This window comes from Pholcus phalangioides, unplaced genomic scaffold, assembly GCF_987345545.1.
Source record: "Pholcus phalangioides strain wild (caught in Gottingen) unplaced genomic scaffold, Ppha-v1.0 ptg000022l_1, whole genome shotgun sequence".
Taxonomy (NCBI): Eukaryota; Metazoa; Arthropoda; class Arachnida; order Araneae; family Pholcidae; genus Pholcus; species Pholcus phalangioides.
This window is the reverse complement of record NW_028301615.1, coordinates 13,620,082-13,645,526: the sequence shown is the minus strand read 5'-3', so window position 1 is coordinate 13,645,526 and position 25,445 is coordinate 13,620,082. Positions and strand designations below refer to the sequence as shown.

Genomic DNA, 25,445 nt, shown 5'->3' with positions numbered 1-25,445 from the left:
GGTGATATTTCATGGCCGTCGGTCGTGTTGATACACATTGATCAGCAGAATGTTCTTTTTTCATGGCGTGATCTGCTCGAATAGTTTCATATATTTCTGGTGTCTTGAAAAAAAGGAACAAGTAAACGGGGAGTTTTTATGTTATCTCTGATATTCATAACGCCTCAGGTATTCCTTGAGTACAATACTGAATTCGCAATCTTTTTCTAATGTGATGTGTGTGTGTGTGTTTGTAAGGTGTCAATGAATCCATTGCGTACAGACTTATGTCTTCTATTTTTTGTGTATTCTGGAAATCGGGATAATCTAAACATTGCATTTGGGAATGAATAATGACTTCCTAAAGAAAGTAAAAGTTATTTTCTTTCGATAACTTGGGCTGGTGAAACTGCGTTGAAGGGTTTCAAGGTCTTCCTGTTAGACTACTACTATTACTAAGCAGCACATGCGTCCATATTCCTTTATGTAATATCTGATGAATGGGTACATATCGGAATGTGCATGTATGTGTTGAGAACTTAACGTGAAGTTAGTTTCTGAGAAATGCGTGTTACGTGGTTATGAAGTGTTACTACTACTTAACCGCACATGCACCTCGTATACATTTTTCTACAGAATTTTTACATGCCGGAATGTCCATGTACGTGTTGTGAACATAATGTGAAGTTTGTTTCTGTTTAACGCTTATTATGTGTAGCGCTGCCATCTGCCGCCAATTTTGAAATGATTGAAATTATGACACCAATGAAATGATTGAATATTTGTAGTCCTGTTGCTCTGTGGGGCGAGAATTTATTAACTGACAGATCGGCTCGCATTTGTCCCTTGATTCGTATCTCGGGTAGACATGTGAAACAGATGAAGCTGCAATCGCTCATACACCGGTTCCTCATCGCTCTGCGAATTAAGTACAGTTTGAGGTCTTAGTGGGTATGAGCATCATGGCATGGAATGATGAAAATCTAAGAGTAATTTCACACCATCAAATGATGGTGAAAGTCAAGAAGAAATGAGAATTCCGGCTGAATGTACCAGGCATATCTGCTCGGGAACTTAATCAAATACAAGAGATAATGAAAATGCACATATTGATGTGAATAAAATGCAAATGTTAGATAATGATGAATTATGTTGCCTAAAAAAAAACATTGGTGGACGAGTTCGAATTTTTTATTCGCTCTCCCGTTCCAAAAATTTTCATATAGTAGAGAAAGTTGTATAAATATTGATTGAAATATACAGAAATGTTTTTGCTCTTGGACCCCCCTATTGTCATCTACTAAATGAGAACATAGCTATTTGTTATAAATTATCCAAGTAAAATTAGATGTTGATTTTATAGTGGTATGCAGCTTGAATATAAATAGTAATTTTTATGATATCATATATTACTCATTTTATGCTTCTTTACCGAGAAACCGGTTACTACATTGTATATTCACCGCCGAATTATTTCCTGGCGAACAGTAGCCGGTATTGTGGCACATAAAATTTACAGCGATATGTAACATAAAAATACTATATATATTATCATATCAAGTACTATTTATTTTCATCCTGCAGACCGGTTTAAGGAAAACAGTAACTTTCATTTGAATAATTATAGCAATTCGGTTGTTTTTGTTTCATTAGTGGTATAATCTTTTTTTTTCTTTTTGGTATGTGTCAAAAATGTCTATAAAAGCTAATAACAGATATTATAACACAAAACTTACGCCAGTCTGTGCGTATTTCAAACACAAAAAATATATGTTATCATACCATATACTACTCATTTTCGTGATGCATTCTAGTTTAAAACCTCCAACTAATTTTACTTGAACAAATATAACAAGTAGTTTTGTTTTTATATTCTAGGTGGCAGCAGGAGGTAAAATATAATGAGTTAGAAGGTTCGCAAAATTTTCCTCCTATTTATTTTTTCTTCGATTCCTTCTCCCCTTCTAAATTTCTCCCCTTTAGGCCGGTCTGTTCACTTAATCTGATCGGTCTGCAAAATAGAAACAAGATTAGATTGAAGAGAATAAAATTTCTCTCTTTTTCCGGCTTACACTATCGGACAATAATATGAAGTTCGTTTTCTGTGGTTCTGAAGATCGATTCGTGAGAGCTGATCTCCTGAATAAAATTTCTCGCCACAGAGAGCAACAGACCTACAACAGTACAATTATTTAATCATTACACTTCACTCAAAAATTGATCGCATCACTATAACAAGCATTACACAGAAACAAACACAATATATACACGCATATTTCCCAGCATGACTCAGGTCTTCTGTCACCACCTGCTAACATCTCTTCATTGAGACTGAATGGCGGGCCATGATCAAAGCCTCCTAAATACTACTAGGAGAGGTACATCTGGGAGGCTTTGCCATGATCTTGTTCGGAGAAGGATAGTAGTACGAGAATTACCCATAGGTCCAAAATCTTCTACGAGACATCTGCAGAAAATGAGTTGAAGTGCCACTTTAATTTACTGAATATGTACTCTATAGTCATCCTCCGACTATTTCCAGACATCATGTTACATGATCTTATAATTGTTTGTGCAGCATCGATATTGCACATGTTGGTAATAACCAGTATAAAGTTTTGTAACTGTAATGTAAAACTATCTATGTACGAAGGAAAATAACCAAGTTTCTACCTTAGAGAGACAATCCCTAAATACACCAAAACTCCACCGATATGCATTGAAATTCCTATATAGCGTTAGTATATTCCATCTGAGAGCTTAGAATGATAAACGATACGTTTCTCCGATCCTTTCAGTATCGTTATACTTTCTTCACACTGTAATAAGTATGGTGATTGCTTTAACACAGGGCCGAAATCCTGCTAATATTGCATACTGCAAAGCAGCCGAAATACTTATATATATATATTGATCTTCAAGAAAACTCTAGAATTCGAGGATCGCAGCAATATGATTTGGATCTCTAGGTTTTACGCTTCCTCGGCTCATTGCCTGAGATCAAAGTGTATACGAATATCTATGTGCGCATGTAAGTAAAATACTAGTTACACATTATTACAAGATATAGGAAGGAGAAATCGAAAAATTCTTCCGAAATTTTTTATTGAACAACTTCACTAAAATACGGCCATCTTTTCTCTTGGAGCGATCATCTCCGCGAATCGAGGAATGCAATAGCGTCCATATAAAGTCTTCCTGGTTTTTTTGACACTCGGGCTCTTAAACTCAAGAAATATAGTCTTAATATTTGCCGTATGGCGGAGAAATAAAAATCATCTCGATATTTTTCCCCCTCTCTTTGCGGGAAGAGGACACAATTTTTTCCCCTACCATTGATGTGTCCGACGCAAGAATTGCGGTGAAGTACGATTTATTTCATTCTCAATGGAAAACAATCAAGAATTTTCAAAACAATAGGCAACCTGAATAAATTTTATTCGGAGCGTAGCTGGTATTTGTGAATGAAATTTTTATTCATCTTCCTGAAGACTCAAACGGCACAAAGAAATGAAATGAGTGGATCATACGTATACTGCCGTTTCAGAAGAATTTGTTCAGGTATCCCCATGAACATTCCAGTGCTATGTAACCCATGCATCAGTCGTATCAGCCAGTGAGAGTACAATAAGAAATACGTACAGGGTGCCCCAAAGATCCATAAATTGATGAAAACTGAAGGAATTGGTATATTTCATTGCGGGTTGAGGAAAAAGTTATTCGTATATGAAGGGGTATTTTTCACCTTGAATACAACTTTTTTCTCAAATATTTGCCGATAGAGGACACTGTACGAAATGATTCACATAATTTTGGATCAGAACCTTTCTTCAATTTATTCCGTGTCCGAAATTTTCTAAAAGCTTCTACCGGCGTAGCTGCGGTAAAACAACATCACCAATTGTACTTTCACTGATGTCAATATCACAATCAAAAACTCATGTAAGTGCCAGTAACAGGAAAATTCAGGAATCATCTATTATAATGGTTCACTCTGCATTTTATAAGACTCTGATTGGGCGTAGTAGCCCAGGTTGATAAGATGCTCACCTAAAATATCGGAGGATGTTTATTGAATGTTAGTGAGTCCGATACCTGATCCGTCTTTGTCAGAACCTTTCCCGATGCGGAGGTGCAATGGTAAAATCGACAACGGGATCGTTTGTTTTTTCAAATTAGTGAAACGAGTGACAGAATAAGAGTGACTTCATAATAGACTGTAAGTAGATTCAAACGACTCATCCAGGAACCCCTGAAAATCAAGTTTTGGTAGTGAACCATAGCTCAAGAGTCCCTGGCTGTAACCTACTCACACCTGAGCCGTTTGAAACTATTGAAAACATATGTGAACACGAGAACCTTTGAACACATATATGTTCCTTAGGTAGTCAGAGAGAAGAGGATATGTGAATTTGTATAGCCCATCTCGGAAACCCTGCGAATCAAGTTTGACAGAGAGAGAGAGTCATGACCCTCAAAAACACTTTCATGTAAGTAGATTCGTAGCCTTCTCGGAAGCCCCTGTGAGTCAAGTTTTGGCCTTTACCCATACATATCTCAAGATATCCTGGTTGAATGTGGATTTTTCTACGGCCTATCTTGGAAGTCTTGAGAATAAAATTTGTGTCGCAACCCATTAGCTCAGAAACCCTTAGGTGTAAGTAAATTCGGACGACCTTTCTTGAGAGCTGTTACCAAGTTTGGGGCGGGATCCATAACTAAAGGATAAGTCCCTGGCTGTTAGTAGCTTTGAACGACCCATCTCGGAAGCCATACAAATACCCAAAGGTTAAGAGCCCCTGCGTAAATTCTGTAATCGATATTTAACCATTTGACTACGTATTTTTCATTTTTATTTTTTCACCTCATTTACTATGAAAATGGACAAAATAGATCATACAGGGTGTTCTGTTAATGATCCGACAAACTCAGAGGGTTGTTAATAGGCATCAAGAGGAACTACAATGGAACATGATGTCGCAAATCACGTTGAGAGGGTGAAAATCACGAAAAACACATGCAGGCTCTGAGTCCAGAGGAGACGAAAGGTGGATGTCAGTTGATCGCTGAATGCGTTCGTACGTTCGCTCACCATATCTGACGTAAGCAGCATCGCGAAACGCATGAGATGGGTTGGATCACGCGCTGCGGACTACGTAAATAAGCGCTATTGTGGTTGAAGCACGTGCAGCAGTTTGTTGTCTAATTCAATGAGCAACGTGATGGCTGACTACACGAACGAGGAATACGCTGATATGCATCTGATTTACGGTCGAGCAGATGGCAATGGGCGCTTAGCGCAGTGGATGTACCAACAGCAATATTCGATGAGGAGTTGTCCGCACGATACTACCTTCGCCATGATCGATCGACTACTACGGGAGACCCGAGACCTTCCACCCAGCACAGCGTGAGATGCAGGGAGACCGCGCAACGCCCCCACTCCTCAAATGGAAGAATCCGTGCTGCAACGGTTTGCCGATTCCCCGTCGACAAGTTCACGAACGGTTCCATCTGAACTCGATGTTCAGATGGATGCACACCACGGCGGTCTTCGAGTGCGTCCGGGAATCGTCATTTTTACGTCGTTGTAGACTGTGCAATGACGTCATCGACAGCCACTTCCAACAACTCTAGTAATAATTAACAAATAAATATTTTTGTAGTTATTATTGTACTTTTTGTCGTTCCAGCGGTACGTCGAAACCTGCATGCGTTTTTCACGATTTTCACTCCCTCAACGTGGTTTGCGACACCATGTTCCATTGCAATTTTTGTTCCTCTTATGCAAATACAAATACAACGCCACAACAGGCAAAATGGCCAACGAGGTGGCTGAGAAAAAGATGCCCATAACAATAATGCCTACTAACAACCCTCTGAATTTGTCGGTCCATTAACAGAACGCCCTGTATAACAAATTCGGTGTTTGGGATTTTTTTCATCAAGTGGTATTCGAACAAAGGCTGAAACACACGGCTTTTCCTAGTCGTTGTTATTGAAGGGAAGAAAAAGGTCGCAAATGACTAAACGGCGTTGTAAGTCCATTTTCAAATTTTCAACAGGCTCCCGGATCAGTTACAGTCGTGCAGTCAACAATGGGATACATATGTCCCAGTCGTAGTCAGTGACGTTATACATACGATGGGACGGTATACATATATGCGGGCGCGGTAGCCCAAGTCAATAAGATACTCACCAATGGGTGTTTAGAGATGTGGCGAGTTCGATACCCGGTTCGTCCTTGTCAGGAAGTTTACTGATACAGGGGTACAACAGAAAAGGCGACATGACCAAAAAAAAAAATGATTGGTACCGCAAGGGGGTACCACACCGTGGGGGTTAGTGCACCAATCTCTCGATGAGTATATAAAAGGCTGCCGTTCGGAATCGGCAATGAGTTGCAGGTCCCGGTCTAATTAGCCCTCAGAAAATGACCGTGGTGAGACAAAAATTATTAAATTACATATATAGTTTTCAGCAGTGTAACTGCAGCACCATCTGAGTAACAGGTAAAACATGAACAACTGGTCTGGATCACGACTGGGATATATTACAATTATATCCGAACAATTCTTGTCCAGTTAGTAATTTTTGAAATCTTAGTAGAACATATTTGTCCCATGAGTAGTCAAAGAAGAACAGGACTGTTGTCCTGCCTTCTTGCAAGAAAACAGGATAACAAATGAACCGCAAGTATTCTTGGTTGGTACCCGCGTGGTGTTAAACGTCCGAGAACGAGTCGCCACACAAGATGTATCGATGAGATCGGAAAAGTAGCTGGAGTCAACTGGATGGCTGAAGCATCAGACAGAATAACATGGAAAAATTTAGAAACGTTTTTCCAGCAGTGGATTGAAAATGGTTGAAGAATTGGTTAGGGAACTAGCTTCTCACTGTGCAGGTCTGGGTTCGAATCCCGGTTCGGGCATGGATGTTTACTAACACTAACAAATTCGCTGGACGGATCATGCTGATCCCTTAGGAATATGTGAGGATCACGTTATTAAAAAAAATGATGATGAGTAGTCAAAGGGTCTCTCTCTCTCTCTCTCACCAATATCCGAAACATAATTAAATTTTCATGAATTTCAATTTAATTTCTTTCTCAATATCTACGGCTAAAATCATGGTTTCATATGACTTATCTCAATACATTGCATAAAAGCATACGTATATTACGGAAAAATCACCATAAAAAATTCCACGCTTAAATTATTCGTCGAAGTTCCCGTATAATAAAATACACCCAACGGCATATCTACAATTTATTTTTTTATGTTATACTCGTAGATATTCTCTACTTCTACCAGATTTCTCTATTTTTCTTTCCGTATTACTATACATCTTAAGCCGCACGATCCCTAGATGGCCGAGACCATTCTGTTCGGAACGGGAGGCAAAAATAATAATTCGAGCGCTTCTCCATTTCACTCCCATCGAAGGAGATTCTTTTCCGGGCTTCGTCTTGAAGGGAATGGATATTTGGGTTTTTCTTTTTTCTCTCCCAGACGCATGAGGGAATCATTTTAACAAGCGGAGGTTGGCAGAGGACAGAAAATAGCTAGTTTGACAATCGACGCAACAAGATTCCTACACTTCTCTCTATCTCGATTTTTTTTTTTTTTTTTTGATACGGGGGGGGGGCTTCTCGCATATATGAGTCCCAATCACCAAAATAACGACCTCACTTCGTCTCGCTTGGGAGTAAAGGAGGATTCCCAGAAGAAGAGAAAAAAATAATAATAAAAAGGAATATAAAGAAAAAATTTCCAAGTTTTTCCCACTTATTCTCCACAACGATATCGCCTTACATTAGCATAAATCAAAAGTGTTCGGACGTCTTATCAGAACGACGTTGTGGGAGAGAATTTCTCTCTCTCTCTTCTCTCGAATTTCATAAATCGAAAGAATTTTTCCGTCTTCCATCTTCTAAGATCCTCGTGCTAGACATTGAAATATTGCCAGAAAAGAATTTTTTGACGAGATTTTCGAAGGAAAAGAAAAAAATGAGCGTTTCTCTCTCTCTCTCTCGTGTTATGGTGTCTTTATTCCAATACTATGATCATCATTCAAATAACGTAGATGTCATTATCTTCATCTATCACAATACCAATATGTTTCACAAATTTGTTTAATTTGTCGTTAAGTAAGTTTCCAAATGGAAAAACACTGACTAGCAACCATGTAGTTAATGCACTTTTCTTAATGAAAAGCTTACATTATTGTTACATTAGTGTCTAGGTTAATGTACCATCTGTTCGGCATGTATGGATTCAGATCCCGCGAAGGACATGAACTCGTACTGAAAGGATGACGTCACTCTCCGCTATACATACGAAGGTCTTTAATAACTGGCTGTTGCGAAGATGACTCTTCAATTGTAAATACGCCTCTGTCTAGAAGCGGGACTCTTTCTAATTACACTGGTGAACAAGGTTTTTGTTTTTTGGACGCTGAGTACTGTTTCTTACGTATTTTTCGATGCTCATTCTGAATCTGTTGTCAGAAATTGTCCATCAGGCACCAGTTTTCAGCAATTGCATTTTCCATTGTTGCGGGTTAGCCTAACCAGCCTGAATACTCTATACTTAGAAGATCAACATTTTTAGTCTAATAATGGGTATTATGAATATTAAAACTTGCCTCATATCTGACTAAATATTATGGAATAGTATCAAGATTCTATATAGTACATCAAGATTCTTTTGAGATACCTCTGATCATGTGCTAGCCATGGGAACAAGGGAATTACGAGTCCCTTTCACCCTTTATAGGGAATTTCTGACCAAACTGTGTCCAAGCTTTGCTCCTCGACCAAAGCATTTTTTCCAAGGAAGACGACTTAGTCTATTGCAATGATGTCGATGCTCTGTACGTTACATTGGGGCATCAGTATAATCCCCGGGGGGGGGGGGGGGGGGGTATTCATAGATTCCTCTAAAACCAGCTAGAAAGCAGTACTTTTGCACAATGGTAACGAAAACCCTTCCGTTCGCATCGCTTACGGGGCCTATATGAAGGAGACATATGAAAACATGAAAGTTTTATTACGGATGTGGTTCAGTATGAAAGACATGCCTGGCACAATTGTGGAGATTGAAAAGTCATTGCCCTTGTACTCGATCTTCAACTAGGATATACCAAATTTTGCTGTTTCTTGTGCTTGTGGGACAGCAGGGATAGACAAAACCATTATGTAAAAAAACAATAGCCACCAAGAAGACAGCTCATTCCTGGAGCCAAAAATGGCGTCAGTCAGATCCTGCTGGATCCTCAGAAAGTCTACCTGCCACCATTACACATTAAACTGGGATCGATGAAAAATTTTGTTAATGGAATAAATTTTGAAACGGCGACGGTTTTAGCTTTCTAAAAAACAAATTTCCACGGGTCAGTGACGCTAAAATGAAGGAAGGCATATTCGTTGGCCCTCAAATTCGAGAGTTAATGATCGATGCTGAGTTCAATGCCACCCTAAATGAGCAAGAAACACCAGCGTGGGAGTCATTCAAGAAAGTAGTCCAGAACTTTCTTGGAAATAACAAGACGGACAAATATAAGGACCTTGTGGAGGAATTACTTCAAAACTATAAAGCTCTTGGTTGCAATATATCACTGAAGATACATTTTCTTCATTCACATTTGGAATTTTTCCCAGAAAACCTAGATGATGTCAACGACGAGCACGGTGAGCGATTCCACCAGGACATATCCATCATGTAATCGCATTATCAAGGCAAGTGGAGCCCAAACATGCTGGCCGATTACTGTTGGACATTAAAAAAAAATATTCCTGCTGCAAAATACCGAAGAAAATCATGTAAAAATACCTTTTGAACTGCCATTAATATTGAAATTTAAGCTATTTTAAGTTGTAAACAAATGCGAAAAATATACGTTTTTCAAAATTTTAAACGCGTGTTACTCAAACACTATGCCTGACACACAAATTCTGATAGCAGATTCGGAATCGGTGGGGAAAATACTATAAGAATGACTCTATTTGATGATAGAAACACGAAAAAAGTGAAATTTCGTTTACTAGTGTTATTTGATTTTTTTGGAGGGAGTAATATCTATAACGATATAGATATAGATCTAACGTAAATCTATAAAAAACATAATTTATAAAAAAATATTGTAAATTATATTTACATGAAAAATTTAATTTGTAACAAATTTTATACATCAGGTCGATCTCGTGATCCCCGGGATTCGGCGAGCTTCCATGTAGTGGAGGTTCTATGTAAAACGTCTCAATATTATGAGCCTCCGATGAATTGATGTTCAAAGGTTTCTTTCATACGTAGTTAGAAGTAACGGCTTGCATATCAACATACATACTATTGGAAATCATTGCACCAGTTCTCATCATGTGGCGTCCGAGTGGCGTGGTGGTGGTAAGATGCTCGTCTACCACCCTAAAGGTTACCGTCACGGTGTGAACCCGAAGGAGGATATAGATAAGATATTTTCCCTAACGAACATGAGGCGACCACCAATAGAAATCGCCTTCATTTCCAACCCATCTCATAAATTGCAGTATAGCGATATTGCCAGAGTTGGTGGTTGGCGAGATCCGTTCTCATCATGTAGGACTTCCATGAACATGAAGCTCTCTGACCACGCCCGGATGGACCATGCGGAAAGATGGTTCTGGCTCTATGGGCAGCGAGGAGTTCTGCTGGATTCTAAAAAATCGATACACTTTTCTCCCCCAACGCATTTACAAAATCTTGATTTCCTCACTTCTGTCCTCTTTGATTTGATTTTTCACCCGTTCATGTGACTACCGATTGAGAAAATCTGTCGTAGACGAAGTGAAAAATCCAGCTCGTTGCAAAGAGCTTAATCATTTTATACAAAACGCATTTGAGTGAATTATCCAACACTTTCTTATCAGCATGATATTCTGTTAAGCCTATTGTAACTAGTCCATCCAACTTAATATAATTAGAAATTTTGCATTTTTCGTGATTAGACTATGATTAAACTAAAAATTAGTTGTTGTTTTTTTTTTTGAGAAATCGCATTGAGTTTGTTTAATTTTTTTATTGATTTAATGAACAATATTGAATGAGGAAAAAATCAGTTCTCTAATGCATTAAAAAAATCATATTGCCATTAACCCCTTAATTGCCAAGCATTAAGATATCCAAAGAGTAAAATTTTGAGGGGTTATATTCAGCAAGTGAGGTACTGTAATAATGTAATAGTTATTACATGTCAATAAATAATAATAATAAATAAATAAATAAAATAAAAAAATAATAAAATATACTGTATATATTATCGATATTATAAAAATATATGGGATGTTGCACTTCAAGGAACTCACTGTATTTATATGATTTTCATATATTTGAATAGCTTAAAAATGTCATTTATTGTGTTTGCAGACATACTTTTCTATCACTGTTGAAGAATGCACAGTAATATGCCTCCTCCACGCATTGTATTTCCCTCCAAAATGAAATGGTCAAAGATCGTTCTTGCTCGGCTTGTCAAGAAATAGGAGACGTGTGTAACTTTTGAGCCATTATGTCGGTAATTATAGATACTACATGAACCACTGACAAGTTTAAATCGAATGTTTGTAGGAGTTGCTTAGAAACATCAATTCTTAAACGATCTCAAAATATAAAATGCGTTCACTTCAAAAACATGAGAAAACCATGTCGCTTTTGAGAGCAACATCGCCAAACTTTCGGTCAGCCATATGGACCTCATCAAAATATGGCGATCACGATAAAAAATCCAGGTTAGACATCTCGGTCGAATGCCGTTTTACCATAGAATATATACTATTCTAATTCTGCAACAGAAACTAAAGCATGCGCCAAAACAAAACGTTTAGAATTTCAGAATCGTCTAATAAAAATGTCTAACCTTTGAATGCTCAATTTTTTCCCCGAGCTGATATTTTATTGGCATCGTTAATAACACGTATATTGAAAGCCGGAAATATTTAAAATGATCTACGTATTTCGGATTGTGTACTGTTTAGGGACCGTTCAAGTATTACGTAAGCAAATTTTTAGCCAATTTTGACCTCCCCCCCGTCAGAAAAAGTCAGCAAAACTCTGACCCGTCCCGTCAGCAAAATTTCGTCATCAGCTCTGCCCCTCTGATTCCTAACGCATATTGGTGGGATCAGAGACAAAATACCTTATATATCATTATAATCAATTTCTGTTAAATTCAATGTTATTTGAAGGCTTTTTTTTTTTTTTTTTCAAACCAAGCACAACTCAGGTCTATTGCCATAGGCAATTTACTACCTAGTGAGTTGTGCCGGAAGTGTAAGTGCGTGTACCTAACAGTCGGAGTGCGTATCTAGTGTTGTGTATGATTTTTTCAGTGCTGCCATCTATATCTCAGAAGTGAAGTGAGTGATGTGTAGTGACTGAATATTTGAACTGTTTGTAGGACTGTTGCTCTCTGTGGCGAGACTTTTTAACGGGGAGATCGGCTCGCATTTGCGCCTTGAAGTTGGGAACCACAGGAAACCAACTTCAGCCGACCACCACTGTGGTGACGGTGGGGCTCAAACCCGGGTTCCCGCGATGCGAGTCCATCATTATGACCACTCGACCACCACAGCGGCTTATTTGAAGGCTATGAACTAAAAAAAATTATCTTCAATAAATTCATTGCGACCCATCCCCTAAGCCATATAATAGTAAATCGCATAAAGGCCCTTGGCCCATGGGCCAAATATAGCCCTGGGAGTTATCTCATGAGGCCTGCCCTCCTCAAACCTAATTTTGTAAAAATTTACTAAGTGGCACATTTACAGATCGCTTAAGTGTCCCGTGGTACAATTCCAGCACATTTAAGCGGCCCGTGGCACATTTTCAGATCACTTAAATAATTATTCGAAATTTGTTTTAACAAATTAACCCTTAACTGGCGTTGTGAAAATTCTGTGCGTAACTGGCGTCGTGGGGTCATTTTGAACCCAGCAAGTATTAATGCATTTAATTCATTGATCCTTTTTGTCACATCACGGTCATTTTCTACACACGAGGGCCAATTAGACCAGGACCTACAATTTATTGCCGATTCCGAATGGCAGCCTTTTTTGTACTCACCGAAAGGTTGGTCCGCTAACCCCTCGCTGTGGGGCTCCTTGCGGTAGCAATCTTTTCTGTGGTCATGTCGCCGTTTCTTTTGTACCCGTGCCACATGAAAGTTTCTGACAATAATTAATGCATTTTAAAAATCAACAAAAAGAGTCTTCATAAAAGCAACGGGTTTTTTACATTCATTTGTGAATTAATTCACTAAATAATTTTTCAAATTCCTTAAATTATTTTCCGAAAAATTTTATTAAGACACACATTCGAAAAAAGTTAAGGGATACATGACTTTAAAATTATTTATTGAATTTTTTGAAAGCAACTTTCACGATTAAAAATTTAACAGATATGATCGAAATATACTAAGAAAATAAAATTTACAAATTAAAATAATATTTACTATATTTTCACAAACACCAAAATTAGTCTCATTCTAAGTCGGTGACACAGTACTTGCAAACAACACCATGAATTTTTATCTCCAAACTGACTGCAGTAATGAACGTTTAAAGAACCGTTCGACACGTGAAAACTATTCAAGAGTTAAAGTTCCAAATATTTCCTATTCAAAATTTTTCTCCTTTTTAAAAATGCGGTTACGAGTAATCATATCGATGAAAAATCATTTTTCTGCGATTGTATTGCGAGGTAATTTCGTTTTTGAAAAAAAAAATCAAATATGTAACGTTAATTCGATTAAAAAAATGCTTCTTCGCCAGTATAAAACCATTAATTTTAGACGCTCGAAATCACAATGTAATCCAGACGCTTCGACGGTTCTCAAACCATCATTAAAGAGGGATAAAGACTGAAGATCTCTAAAGTGTGGCGATCGTTTTTCACTGTTTGTTTTTATTTTTCACTCTCCCCTGTATGTATTACGTGTGCAGGAATTATATCAAGGGCGAGATTATAACTCCAGCTGCCGGAAAATCATTATTCTGGACTCTCTTTTCGTTCTATTCTTTCTCAAATTTATTTTTCATGCATGAAACAGAAATAACTTCGGTTCCGAGAAAAGAGGCACGTATAATATACTTTCATATATTCCTATACCGTCCTTTACTTCTTCTTACACTGTATGTATGTACGTTGCGCTGTAGGAAAGTAGTGAAGAGTTTTCTGCTTCACAGGTGTGACTTTGTGTGCTTGTACCTGATTCATACTTAATGATAATCAGCGAGCGGTGCTTATTTGTCGCCTCCTGTATCGCTGAGACGACAACGCGCGTGGTCAGTCTCTCATCTCTTTCCGTCACATATGAACTTTTACTTTTCTCCCATCCACACTCTTCTCGAGGATCCAAACGATTCTCATCTTATGCGGAACCAAGCCTGATCAGAATTTCAAATAAGCTATGCTCTCTTCCGATCTCTCAAGGCTCTCTCAGAAGCTTTGATATAGGTAAACAGAAATAGAAAAGAGCGGGACGAGAAAAACCTTTCACGCGTCTGGTGTTTGTCCGTATTGGAAGCATCTTAGACGGCAGAAATCGTACTAGAGATATAGACTAGCGATGTACTCGTATTTGGTGCCGTTTCTCTTTTATAAAACTCTTCAAATATCGAATGATATAATGTTAAGTACATAAGTATAGATGGATAACAATAGAACAACCTGAAATTCTACACTTACCTGAATAACAATTCGGTATTGTCGAATTTTACAACGTTAGTATAGTTTGTATTGAAAGCTCACGAAGGATGAATATTTATTGAGCTTCTCGAATAAATCAGACATATAAAAAAATGAAATGGAAATTATATTTAATTACTATGATCACAATACCCAAGATTTTTACTTTTCATTAGGAAAGTGAGCGCCTTCTATTGGCTGAACAGAGAACAAAAAATAAAATAATTAAATATGCATTTTGAAGACAACTTGAATGCTTGGAGGCCAGTACGTACTTCTCAAATGTTTTTGTTTTATTTATTATCTTAACTTACAATTAGTAACATATTTTCCATTAATTCCAAATTTTTCATTCAATAAAAGCATTATATGTATGGTTAATGGTGTGTTAATTGTGATGTGAGAAGCATAATTCGATTAAGTGGGGGAAAAGTCGTTGAAATTATCATATTAAGCGGAGAATTTTAACATTGTCTCTGTGGGAGAAATTTCAGTGATGGAGGACTTTTATCTGTTTAAGCAGGTCATCCTTTTATCTGTTATCGGATTAAGTGGGACCGATTGTATAAGGGGGCGGTTTTAGATCTATGTAACATCTTATGAGGATAGGAATAGAGAGACATACATCCAGGCACTGTCACACTCGGTGATATAAGCACAATGTCCCTGGGGACTCGGGTGTCTCCGGAATTACCTAATCATTTATCCAGCTTGAAAAAAAGATATATAAACATGGGCAGGTGTCATTATACACATCGCCAGTAAACAAGTATATATTTTATGATCAAAATATGGTGACTGAGGTGAATAAATCAAAATTCTAAATCACAAAATCGTCATTATCTAAAATAGTTCTTGATAAAGTTTGTGATCTGCTTCTCTTCAGGGGATTTTCATTGAATCAGTTACTATCAGTCAATGAAAACTGTCAATTTGCAGCTGGCTTGATCTAATCGCTGCACCGCGGTCCAAAGGCATTTGTCAGCAATTGCTGCTTACATCCAGCTTCTCCGTAGACTGCGTGGATCATCTATTCTCCCACTTTGGCTCTTCCTCCTCTCTAAACAGTTGTATGAGGTCGCTGTCTGGGTGCATCTGACGCCTTATTCTGGTAGATCTCTGAACAGGCATGGGTGGCTCACTATCTGGTTCCGGGGCTGTAGCTCTGATATCCTCAGGGTGCTGCTCCAGAAAGTGAACGTCTACGTATTTTACTTTCCGAATCCTTCCGCTTCAGGATGCATGCACTCAAGCTAAGGTATCCGTAGATGTTCAGCTGGCTCTCTGAAGTGGAAGGCTGTTGTTGCGGGACATAGAGTTACGTAATGAAGAGGAGTGCCTATGGCCGAACAAACACATTTATCAATTCACTGGGGATTGATTTGAACCTATGACGGTTATTAGGAAACGGATCATGATCCGTTACGAACATTATCATCTCACGTGACCATTTATGGTTCCGAGATTGCATGTCGCAGGATGTTATGAGTTGATCGACCGGGCTCTGTTGTCATTCCATCTCTGCTGCCCTTTATAAGGAGGAAAGTGGTCCGATAGCTACGGGAATACCTCTCTTGCAACTGAAATTTATAAAAGGAGGTAGGAGGACGTAACCGTGAACGAATCATGTTTACACAAAACCACATAACTACTACTACTTTGCCGCACAACAACGCCTATTATATCGCATTACAGAAATTTTCTATCGATTGAGTTGGGTCGGAAATGAAGACATGATCTGTCGACGATCTACTCAGGTTGGAAGGATATGAACTTGTACCCAATGTTCTTACCCCAGGATTGAACTCGTGGACCTGGTGGAAACCTTCATTGTGGTAGATGAGCATCATACCACGGCGCCACTCTGGCGCGGACCACATAACTGGTGAAACCATTTAATAGTGATGGGCTGAAATGCATGTGTGACGTACGTTCGGAAATGAAGTGTTTATTTTTTGTTAGTAATCATATGCTGTTTTAGTACTATATCTTACAGACATCTTTGTTTTATCTACTTGCAGTAATGGGTCGTGGTGAAGCGTCAACAGCAACGACTACTTCAGCATCCGTCGGAGAAAGTTCCTCTCATCAGCAACCCTGCGGTGGCAATACCACCTCCGAACAGACTTCGGTCGCTCAGAATTTCCCACTGGACGCCTTCCAGCAGCAACAGCAGTACGTGTACAGGATAGGCATTTATGGATGGCGGAAGAGGTGCCTGTATTTCTTAGTGCTTGTACTCGCTACGATGTTGATACTTAATCTTGCCTTAACGATATGGATCATCAGGGTCATGGACTTTTCTATAGTGAGTCATTCGTGCGAATTTGAATTATTATTGATATTGATATTTTTCACTAACTTATGAAAATCTAAACGAATTTCTGGTGTTATAGTGAATAGATTATTTCAGCCTACTATTAACTCTCAGAAGTCTATTCTATGTGCCTCAAAAAATCTTGAAGTTCTAGAAGCGTCATTGACAATCACAGGATTATCTAGACGTCACTTAACAAACACCACACCTGGGTTTGCCGCTCCAAGATGGGACACGATAAGTCCACCCAGTTATACAGAAGCCCTAGTCTGTTCTAACGCTGTATCCATGAAGAAAGTATGCGGCCCTTATTTTTTTTACGAGAAAATTGTGAAAGGAGGCTCTTTTCTTATATGTAGAGAAAGATATTTGTTAAGTGGATGTGTAAAAGTTATACAGTGATCTTAGATAATGTATCTTACTAGAACAGAACGATTATTTTCCATGGGTTCATTATACAATCACATAAGTGACAAAGTTGTTTGCAACAGCTTGAAAACAAAGGTGATGAAATTTGCAACGACAACATGCCACACGATCTTTCTGCTAGTATACTGTAGCTTCAATCATAAACTTTTCTTAAGTGATCCAGCTGGGATAGGAGAGGAGTGGCGGGACCATAAGTAGTGAGGATTCAGGTCACTTGATCCCTCAAGAATTTCTATAAAGTGTGTTCGCAATAATTCATGAACATGCAAAGCAATTCACGTACCCTTCAACGCATGCTTTGTTGAATCCCTTATTTGCCAGATACCTGATATCCTTAAAATGCCAAATAACCCATCATTGTTTTGCCTTATCGGAACCACCTGATTAGGAGGGGGAATGTCACTCGGTTGCCGTGGAGCAACTTACATCCCGACACTATGAAATCAATGAATAATATGCAATAAATTAGAAAAATATAAACATAGTGTTTTTCTCGGGATTGGGGACCCCGTGTCCTCCAATACCCTCATACGGCAATATTTCAAGACAGGAAACCTTATGTTTTATGTCTCTTATTTTAATCCAAAATAAATTAATATTTACAACCGTATGCACTGTATCTTTGCAACAGAGGTCAAAAATACCGCTAGTGTTTAAACATAACCACATCACCGATAGAATACATGAATCTTATGCTGAAGTTGCTGAAGTTAAAGCAGTGTCTGAAAAATTTAAGTAATTTATTGACGATTTATCATTTTTAACAATAAGTATAGGGAATTATATTTACATACATAATATATATCAATATATATTATAATCACCGGTATGTACGATAAATTCCCCAAAGTTTATCAAACTTACCAAGATGGTCGGTGATTATTTGTAGCATATGTATAACAAAAAATATACCATTATGCAAAAATTTCCTACAACGACAGTGATTTCAGAATTGTTATAAGTAATATTTCATGAAAAAAATTAAGAATCGGTGAAAAAAAATAATTTCGTAATTAATGAAAATTTAAAATTAATGAAGGAACACTCTTTTAGAATTATCCGAACAAATATCCGAAATAATAAAAAAATCCATAATCGATGAAAAGTGATTTAAAAAAAATGAAATTTCAAATAAATCATTGGAGCATAAGTAGGAAAAAAGTACTAATTCGGGGAACCCTATTTAATAACGAGGATTACCACGGTATGGCTTGGTAGCTCACGAGACCCCCATGGAAAGTTTTAATTTGGCCCGCAATGTCTGAAACGTTGAAGACCCTAGGTGTAATATTTCATGTAAAAACCATAAAAGTTGAATCACATTTCATAGATCCCGCAATTTAACTCCATAGCATTCTGGAGTCAAAACCACATATAATACGAAGAGTAGTGAAATTAGAAATAGAGTCCGTAACCCAGATACCATAGTCCGAGGAATTTACCGGATTTTGAATGCATTCTGCGGATCGTCAGTGATTATTATCTATGAGAAATTTCTCGTCGCTGACCTGCAAAGAGGCGTATCGCACAAAAGGCCGACAGGAAGTCATTATATGACCGTGTTATACGCTAACTACGCTAACAAAGTTCGCAGCGGCGCAAATTTAAGACGTGACCGTGTTGTCTTGGTTATCTTGAAAATTCAGCGCAATTTGCTCCGTGGTGCTTAGTGGCAGCTGTGATCTCTCGCTCTTTCTCCCTCTCAGTTGATCCCTTACCCTCAGCCATTTCCCGCAGACGCCATTACAAATGCTACTGCGAACAATGGCAACCGCTTTCATTCTAATGGCTCCAGATCTCAGATTCTGGGTCTATTCTTACCACCGCCACCGTTTGAAAATGTTTGATTGTGGCTTTCCATTGTGGATAGTACAGAAATAGTCTGCTTTTTTTTTCTAATTAAAAGAATTATACGATATTCTTGAGGCATATTTACACTGAATTTTGTATATAATAGGTCCATATTTATTTATTTTTTACTCTGCATCTGTGAGCTGTTATTGTAATAATCTTGTTAAATTTATGCATTTTATTTATTCGAAGGACGGAATGGGGCGCTTAAGAATTTTCAACGGTGGCTTAAGGCTAGAAGGGGAGTCGCAGTTCCTGCATGCTTTATACGCCGCCAAAATCCAGTCCAGAAAGGCAAGTTGTTTTTTACTCGATACATGTGTTTTTTTTCCCGCTCGAAATCATGTTTCAATCATGTTTCTTGTCTGCATATTGCAGCCATGTTCAAACGAAGCGTTTAATTTTTTTGTAAGATACAACGTGCTAGAAGGTGTTTCGGAGTATGACGGAATTTCCACACACACACACACACAATGCTCGATTGTAATAAATCTCTTTCGTAAGAAAATTTTGTTCTTCATGATGATATTCAATTTTGACAATAGCTTTGACTATCAAGGTTCTTGAATTTTTCTATGCCCCAGACCGCTTGTGCCAATGAGATGAATACCACGGATACCTTTACAGAATAATATTCGTTATGAAATAATGTAAAATCGATAAATTAATTGTTCTGTTAATCCACACATACGGAGGACCCAATGTAATCTCTCCATGAGATTCGTGGATTCGTGGATCGTTAGTTCAGAGCCCTGGAATTTTTCTTTTTTTTTCATCAATGACTTTCAGCCTTCCATGATCCAGAAATATTTATTCAACCTCCACGAACCTACTATGTTATTGAACTTACCATATCATCTACCATATCGCCTACTGAACTATATTGGTCTTAGCCATACCGTATGGTCATAGTCATAAGCACTGGAACGTATAGGCTCAAGCAACTTGAGCTCCTGCCCAAAACAGTCTGTGAGGGATGAATACTGAATTAATGAATGTGAAATATATACCGCACGCACCCTCGTTATATTGTGCCCATGAACTAATTAAATAATAATCTAAAACAACATTTTTTGTAATAAATAATTACGATAATTAATTTCATAATTATTTGCAACCGCTTACCTACCAGGTGGTCACAAGTGGTATATGGACCATAAAACGCTAAGAACCCCGATCTGACTTGTGTACGACAATTCGAAACATTCGCATTTATGGACCTACAGTATATTCTCAATGAACCCCTTTACAAGAGAGGCGTGAAAATTCTTGTCAAAACTTCTTTCTTTAGATAGTGACAAGGACATTCTTGGGCGCACGAAAAACTTTACTGTATTACAAAGAAAAACATAATACGTGTGTTTTATACATTTGTGAGGGAACGTTTTTAAAAGCAGTGTTTGACTAAATTACGCGAAAGTGTAATAAATAGACCCCAAAAGTCCAGGTCAAGTGCCACAAATGCCCTTTTTGCCTATTCTCGAATTTTGTTTTACAAAAATGCCTTTTTTGAATTTTTTCTGTGATAAATGCCTATTTCGACATTTTTTTTAATGTTTATTCGTGAATTTTAGAGTCCATATTCAGAAGCACTTGGATATTTTCAGCATTGAGAACTTCAAACGCATATTGCTGTTTTTTAAACCTTCCTTTCATTTATTCTTATCCGAACCCCCGCCCCACCCATCGTCCTCCCAGACCCATTCAAACCCAAATAGGCATAAGTGCCCGAGGAATACGAAAGTTCGCGTTACGTATAGAAGTGACAAAGACTTTTGATCTCTGCCTTAGGCCGGAATTACACTATAAAAGTTTGATAAAAGATCTTTTATAAGATTTGAAAAATTCAACCACTAAGCGCATCGGTTAAATTCGAGCAAATGCAACAGGTGATCTTATTGATTAAATTTTTCAAATTTTATCAAAGAGCTTCTACAAAACTTTTGTAGCGTAATCCCGGCTATAGAGAAATTTTTCGATTACAATCCACGTGTACCCTGGAATTCGCATCAAGATTGTGAAAGTTCCAGTTAAAACGAACAGAATTAAAATTCCAATTAAAATTACTCACTTATGCATCGACTGTGCTTTGGCTGGACGGGACATGAACGTTTTTGTTTCGGACAAATGCAACCCATATATTTGAAAAGCTGAAAATAAATTAGAAGCTTGTCCCTCCACATGCTTCACATAGCATGTCTGGCTCACGCATTGCAGATAGATAACTGACCGGTGAGTGTCATAAGAGTTGTTCCGCTGGCCATCAGTTGACGTCGTAGCCCCAACAGGGTGGGGCAGGAGCTGACCGAGTTCTAGTCCTCAGGACCCATGTTATTTTTGCTGTTTTACATTAGGAATAAATGCACAGCACACAACCATGGTTAGATATTTTAGATATGTAAAGATCATCTCCTGAGTATACACAATAATTAATAATATATCTCTCGTAAAAAAAAGTCCCTTTCCTTGATTCGAAACATTTTGATACGGGACTTCCCGTATCACAATAAAGCACTTCATACTAGTGTTTTAAAAATTCAAATATATATATACATTAGGTTGTAATATAATTAAGCAAATTTCAAGTCAGACACCTTCTTGAAATGGCTGTCGATGACAACCGAAAAAAAAGAAGAAAATTCGGTACAATAAGCAATAGAAATTCTTGAAATGTCTCGTATGAAATCAATTACTTTATATTCAACTTTTAAATATGAACACGGGAGAGAATTTCTCCGGGCGGCAGCAAAAGCCTCTGAGAATCAATTTGTAAAACCTCTGCCTCTAGGAACGAAGTTGTGATTGATGAAATTGCTGGGCTTTTCCCCTCTCACCTGCCAACCCTTAAACTTCATGCCATTTCATTGCCTTTTAGCTCGGGCTAAAGCAAGTTCGGAACCTGGGAGAGGCCACGCTTTCTCCTACCTTCTTCTCCATTTTTGCTTCATGCATTATGCAAAGGCACACATGTACCCGCGAAACGAAGGGGGTGTTTCCTAGGTCCCCCCCCCCTCTTCGCACATACAACTACGCGCCTCGTGAAGCCACCTCATCACTTTAATGAAAGAATTCTAAGAATTTCCACGCGATTCCATGATGTATATATTTTACTCACTGACACGAGTTGGGAGTCGGGCACAGTGTAATGGCATGGGCGGAGAGCGGTTTTCAGTGTTATCTGGAATGCCTTTAAATTTTGCAAAATATTCTGTACGAAGGCAAGTTCTCGTAGTCAATATTGTATTCTCCTGGGGGACAGTCCAATGTCAGACCGTAATACTGCTGACTCGATGAATGGGAGGAGGTGGGGAGCGAAAATCCGAGGCAATTTTCACTTGACATGGCCGAGAAATGAAGTGCTTCGGGAAATTTTGGGGCTTCGTGTAAGAAAAAGACATTTCCTTCTCCCAAAGTTGTAAATCAAATCAGTCATTTAGCTTTTCCACGGTGGATACGAAACGATGCTGCTCCGTCCAACACGCAACCTAATAATGAAACAATCCAGAGTGTTCATTCATCAATCCAGAATGGGACAATACCAGAATCCCTCCCCAAAGGAAGTGAAAGTACTCAAACTGGTCTTGCGGGATTTTCAAGCAATTTTAGAATATTTCAGAAATTTACATACCGCTTCGAAAGGAAATATTCAATGATTTCCAACTTTCCAATGCATTTTAATGATGCCAACCCACAATGAGAATGATATTGTAGAAACTCCACTATATAAGTTGACCACCTATGCCATACATGCTCAACCCATGGCCCGGGGGCTAAATTTGGCCCTCGAAATCATCTGATGAGTCCCATGATCTCAAACTTAATTTTGCAAAAATGAAGTAAGCAGAACATAACCAGGAGACAGCGCCTTCATTTGCAACCCATTTTATAAATGGCAGTAAATTGCAATACAGCGATATGGCCAGAGTTGGTGTTTGGTGTAGTAGTAGCACACAACCAGCACCTTTAAATGACCCGCGAAACTTTCCCAGACCACTTAAGTTACCCACGACATATTTAATCATCGCACCACATTTTCAGAGCAGTTTACCGACCCGCAGCTTATTCACAAATAAGTGACCCGTAGTGTATTTACAGATCACTTACGCAACCTGCAGCGCTGTTCCAGTGAAACTAAACAAAAACTAAACTACAATTAACTGACCCGTGGCACTTTTTGTGATGACCATTCATTCATTCATTCATTCATTCAAACCGAGCACATCTCCGGTCTATCGCCATAAGCAATATTTTTGTGATGACCGCAGACCATTCTCGGATTGCTGAAGTGACCCGCGGCACATTTACACATCCATTAACACGTTCACTGCTAATGACGCCATGGTGGCGTCATGTACAAAACTAGTTTTAATCTTAGCTACAAAAGCTAGCAGTAGGGACTCAACAAGCAATTTAGACCCCGCAGTGAACGTGTTAAGTGACCCGGAGCAATATCACTAAAGTGGCGCCAGCACATGATTTCTTTACTCTTTATGTGATGGACGGCACAATTCCATATCATTCAAGCGACCCACGGCACATTCTTACTAACTTATTATCACTTAAGTCACCCACGGCACATTTATAGATCATGTAAGTGACCGGGGGCGCTGTTTCCCATCTTTTGAAAGTGACCCACGGAATATTCCCAGATCATTTGAGTGGGCGGCGGCACATTTACAAATAATTTATGCGGCTTGCGATACCCTTTAAACCATTGAAGTGGCCCGCAGTCTTCAAAAGATTGAGCCCCCCTGGCCTACGGTGTGAAATTTCCTTGGTCAACTTAGGTCACTTACTTCACTACGATGGCCGTCTCAAGGACATCATGTGCCTACTGGCCAAGTGATTTTTCTGAGGCCCTACCTGGCATATTTAAAAAAAATTCAACCAGTTGTCCTTTTTCTGAGGCCCCTATTCTCTTGAGGCCGGGTGGGCCCATGCGTTAAAGTAGCAATGTTCACTACACTAATTTATAGTTATGTAGTACTTCCCAGGAAAAACTATTCAACTTACAAGTGAAAAACTTACAGACATTGTTAACTTAGCAGGTTTTGGTGTGCATCAGGGCTGGACAGATGTCCGAAAATTTACACGCTCGAATCAATATTTTATATGCAAACGTAGGACGTGTGGTTTAAAATGTACATGCCCGGTCAAAATTTTTACATGCTACGGACATGTCACGATATATTTGACCACACAAATCTGCTGTACATATAAATGATCCGTTGGTTGAGCGATGTGAAAATTTCAACTTTCTGGCGTTAGAGACAAAATCACTTTTCTGAAAGGATCAATATGCTAGGATTAAATGCTAGGATATAAAGGATTAAAATTCATGCATTTGCCATATTTGTTTCAAAATATGGAAGACAGATCTCACCAACACCTTCTTGGCTTTTCTCGTACAATAGTATGTTGAGTCTTCGAAGAATTTAAGTTAAGCCAAAAAAACTTCGAACGGAAAGAGGAATAGTGGGTGGAAATCACGTGTGAACGAAAGAGGTGTCAGGCAACTAACACGCATCGCGTGCAGCAACAGAAGAGCTACAACGCCACAAAATGAAGCGAAATACAACTCAGGATCATCGCAAAGCATATCCGTACGCTCTAAGAGACGGATCTTTAAGCAAATCAGTTTTAATAGCCTGCGATCAGCAAGAGTCCTTTTGATTTCACCGCAAAACCGATGAAGACTTTTGCGAGCTAGAGAGCGCGGAAAGACCTCTCAGCCACCTCGTTGGGCATTTTGCCTGTTGTGGCGTTGTATTTGTATTTGAAATCGGAAACTTGATGAATGGAAGAAGGTTGTCTGGTCTGACTAGTCAATATTTCTTCTCCATGTCGCTGATGGCAGGATCCGTGTGTGACGCAAGCAGCACGAAGCCATGGATCTGGCTTGTCATATGACAACTGTTCAAACGGGGTGCGGTGGAATCACGGTCTGGGGAGAATTTCCCTGGTGTACTCTTGGTTCCTTATATTGCCGCTGTGGTGGTCGAGTGGTCATAGTGACGGACTCGCATCGCGGGGACCCGGGTTCGAGCCCCGCCTTCACCACAGTGGTGGTCGGCTGAAGTTGGTTTTCTGTGGTTCCCAACTTCGAGGCGCAAATGCGAGCTGATCTCCCCGTTAAAAAGTCTCGCCAC

General features: G+C 38.7%; 1 protein-coding gene across 3 annotated transcripts in view; it reads left to right on the top strand.

Moving 5' to 3' along the window:
- Positions 1-25,445, top strand: part of LOC149069499 (delta-sarcoglycan-like) — a 148,347-nt gene that overhangs the window by 71,002 nt on the left and 51,900 nt on the right. For 2 of the 3 annotated variants that reach the window (XM_089249543.1, XM_089249542.1), the window contains 2 exons: positions 16,721-17,007; positions 19,489-19,590. In XM_089249543.1, the coding sequence (XP_089105669.1) occupies positions 16,723-17,007; positions 19,489-19,590 (387 nt within the window). In that variant the 5' untranslated portion in view covers positions 16,721-16,722. Of the gene's footprint in view, positions 1-14,875; positions 14,967-16,720; positions 17,008-19,488; positions 19,591-25,445 lie in introns of those variants that run through there. The other variant, XM_089249545.1, reaches the window with a different exon arrangement.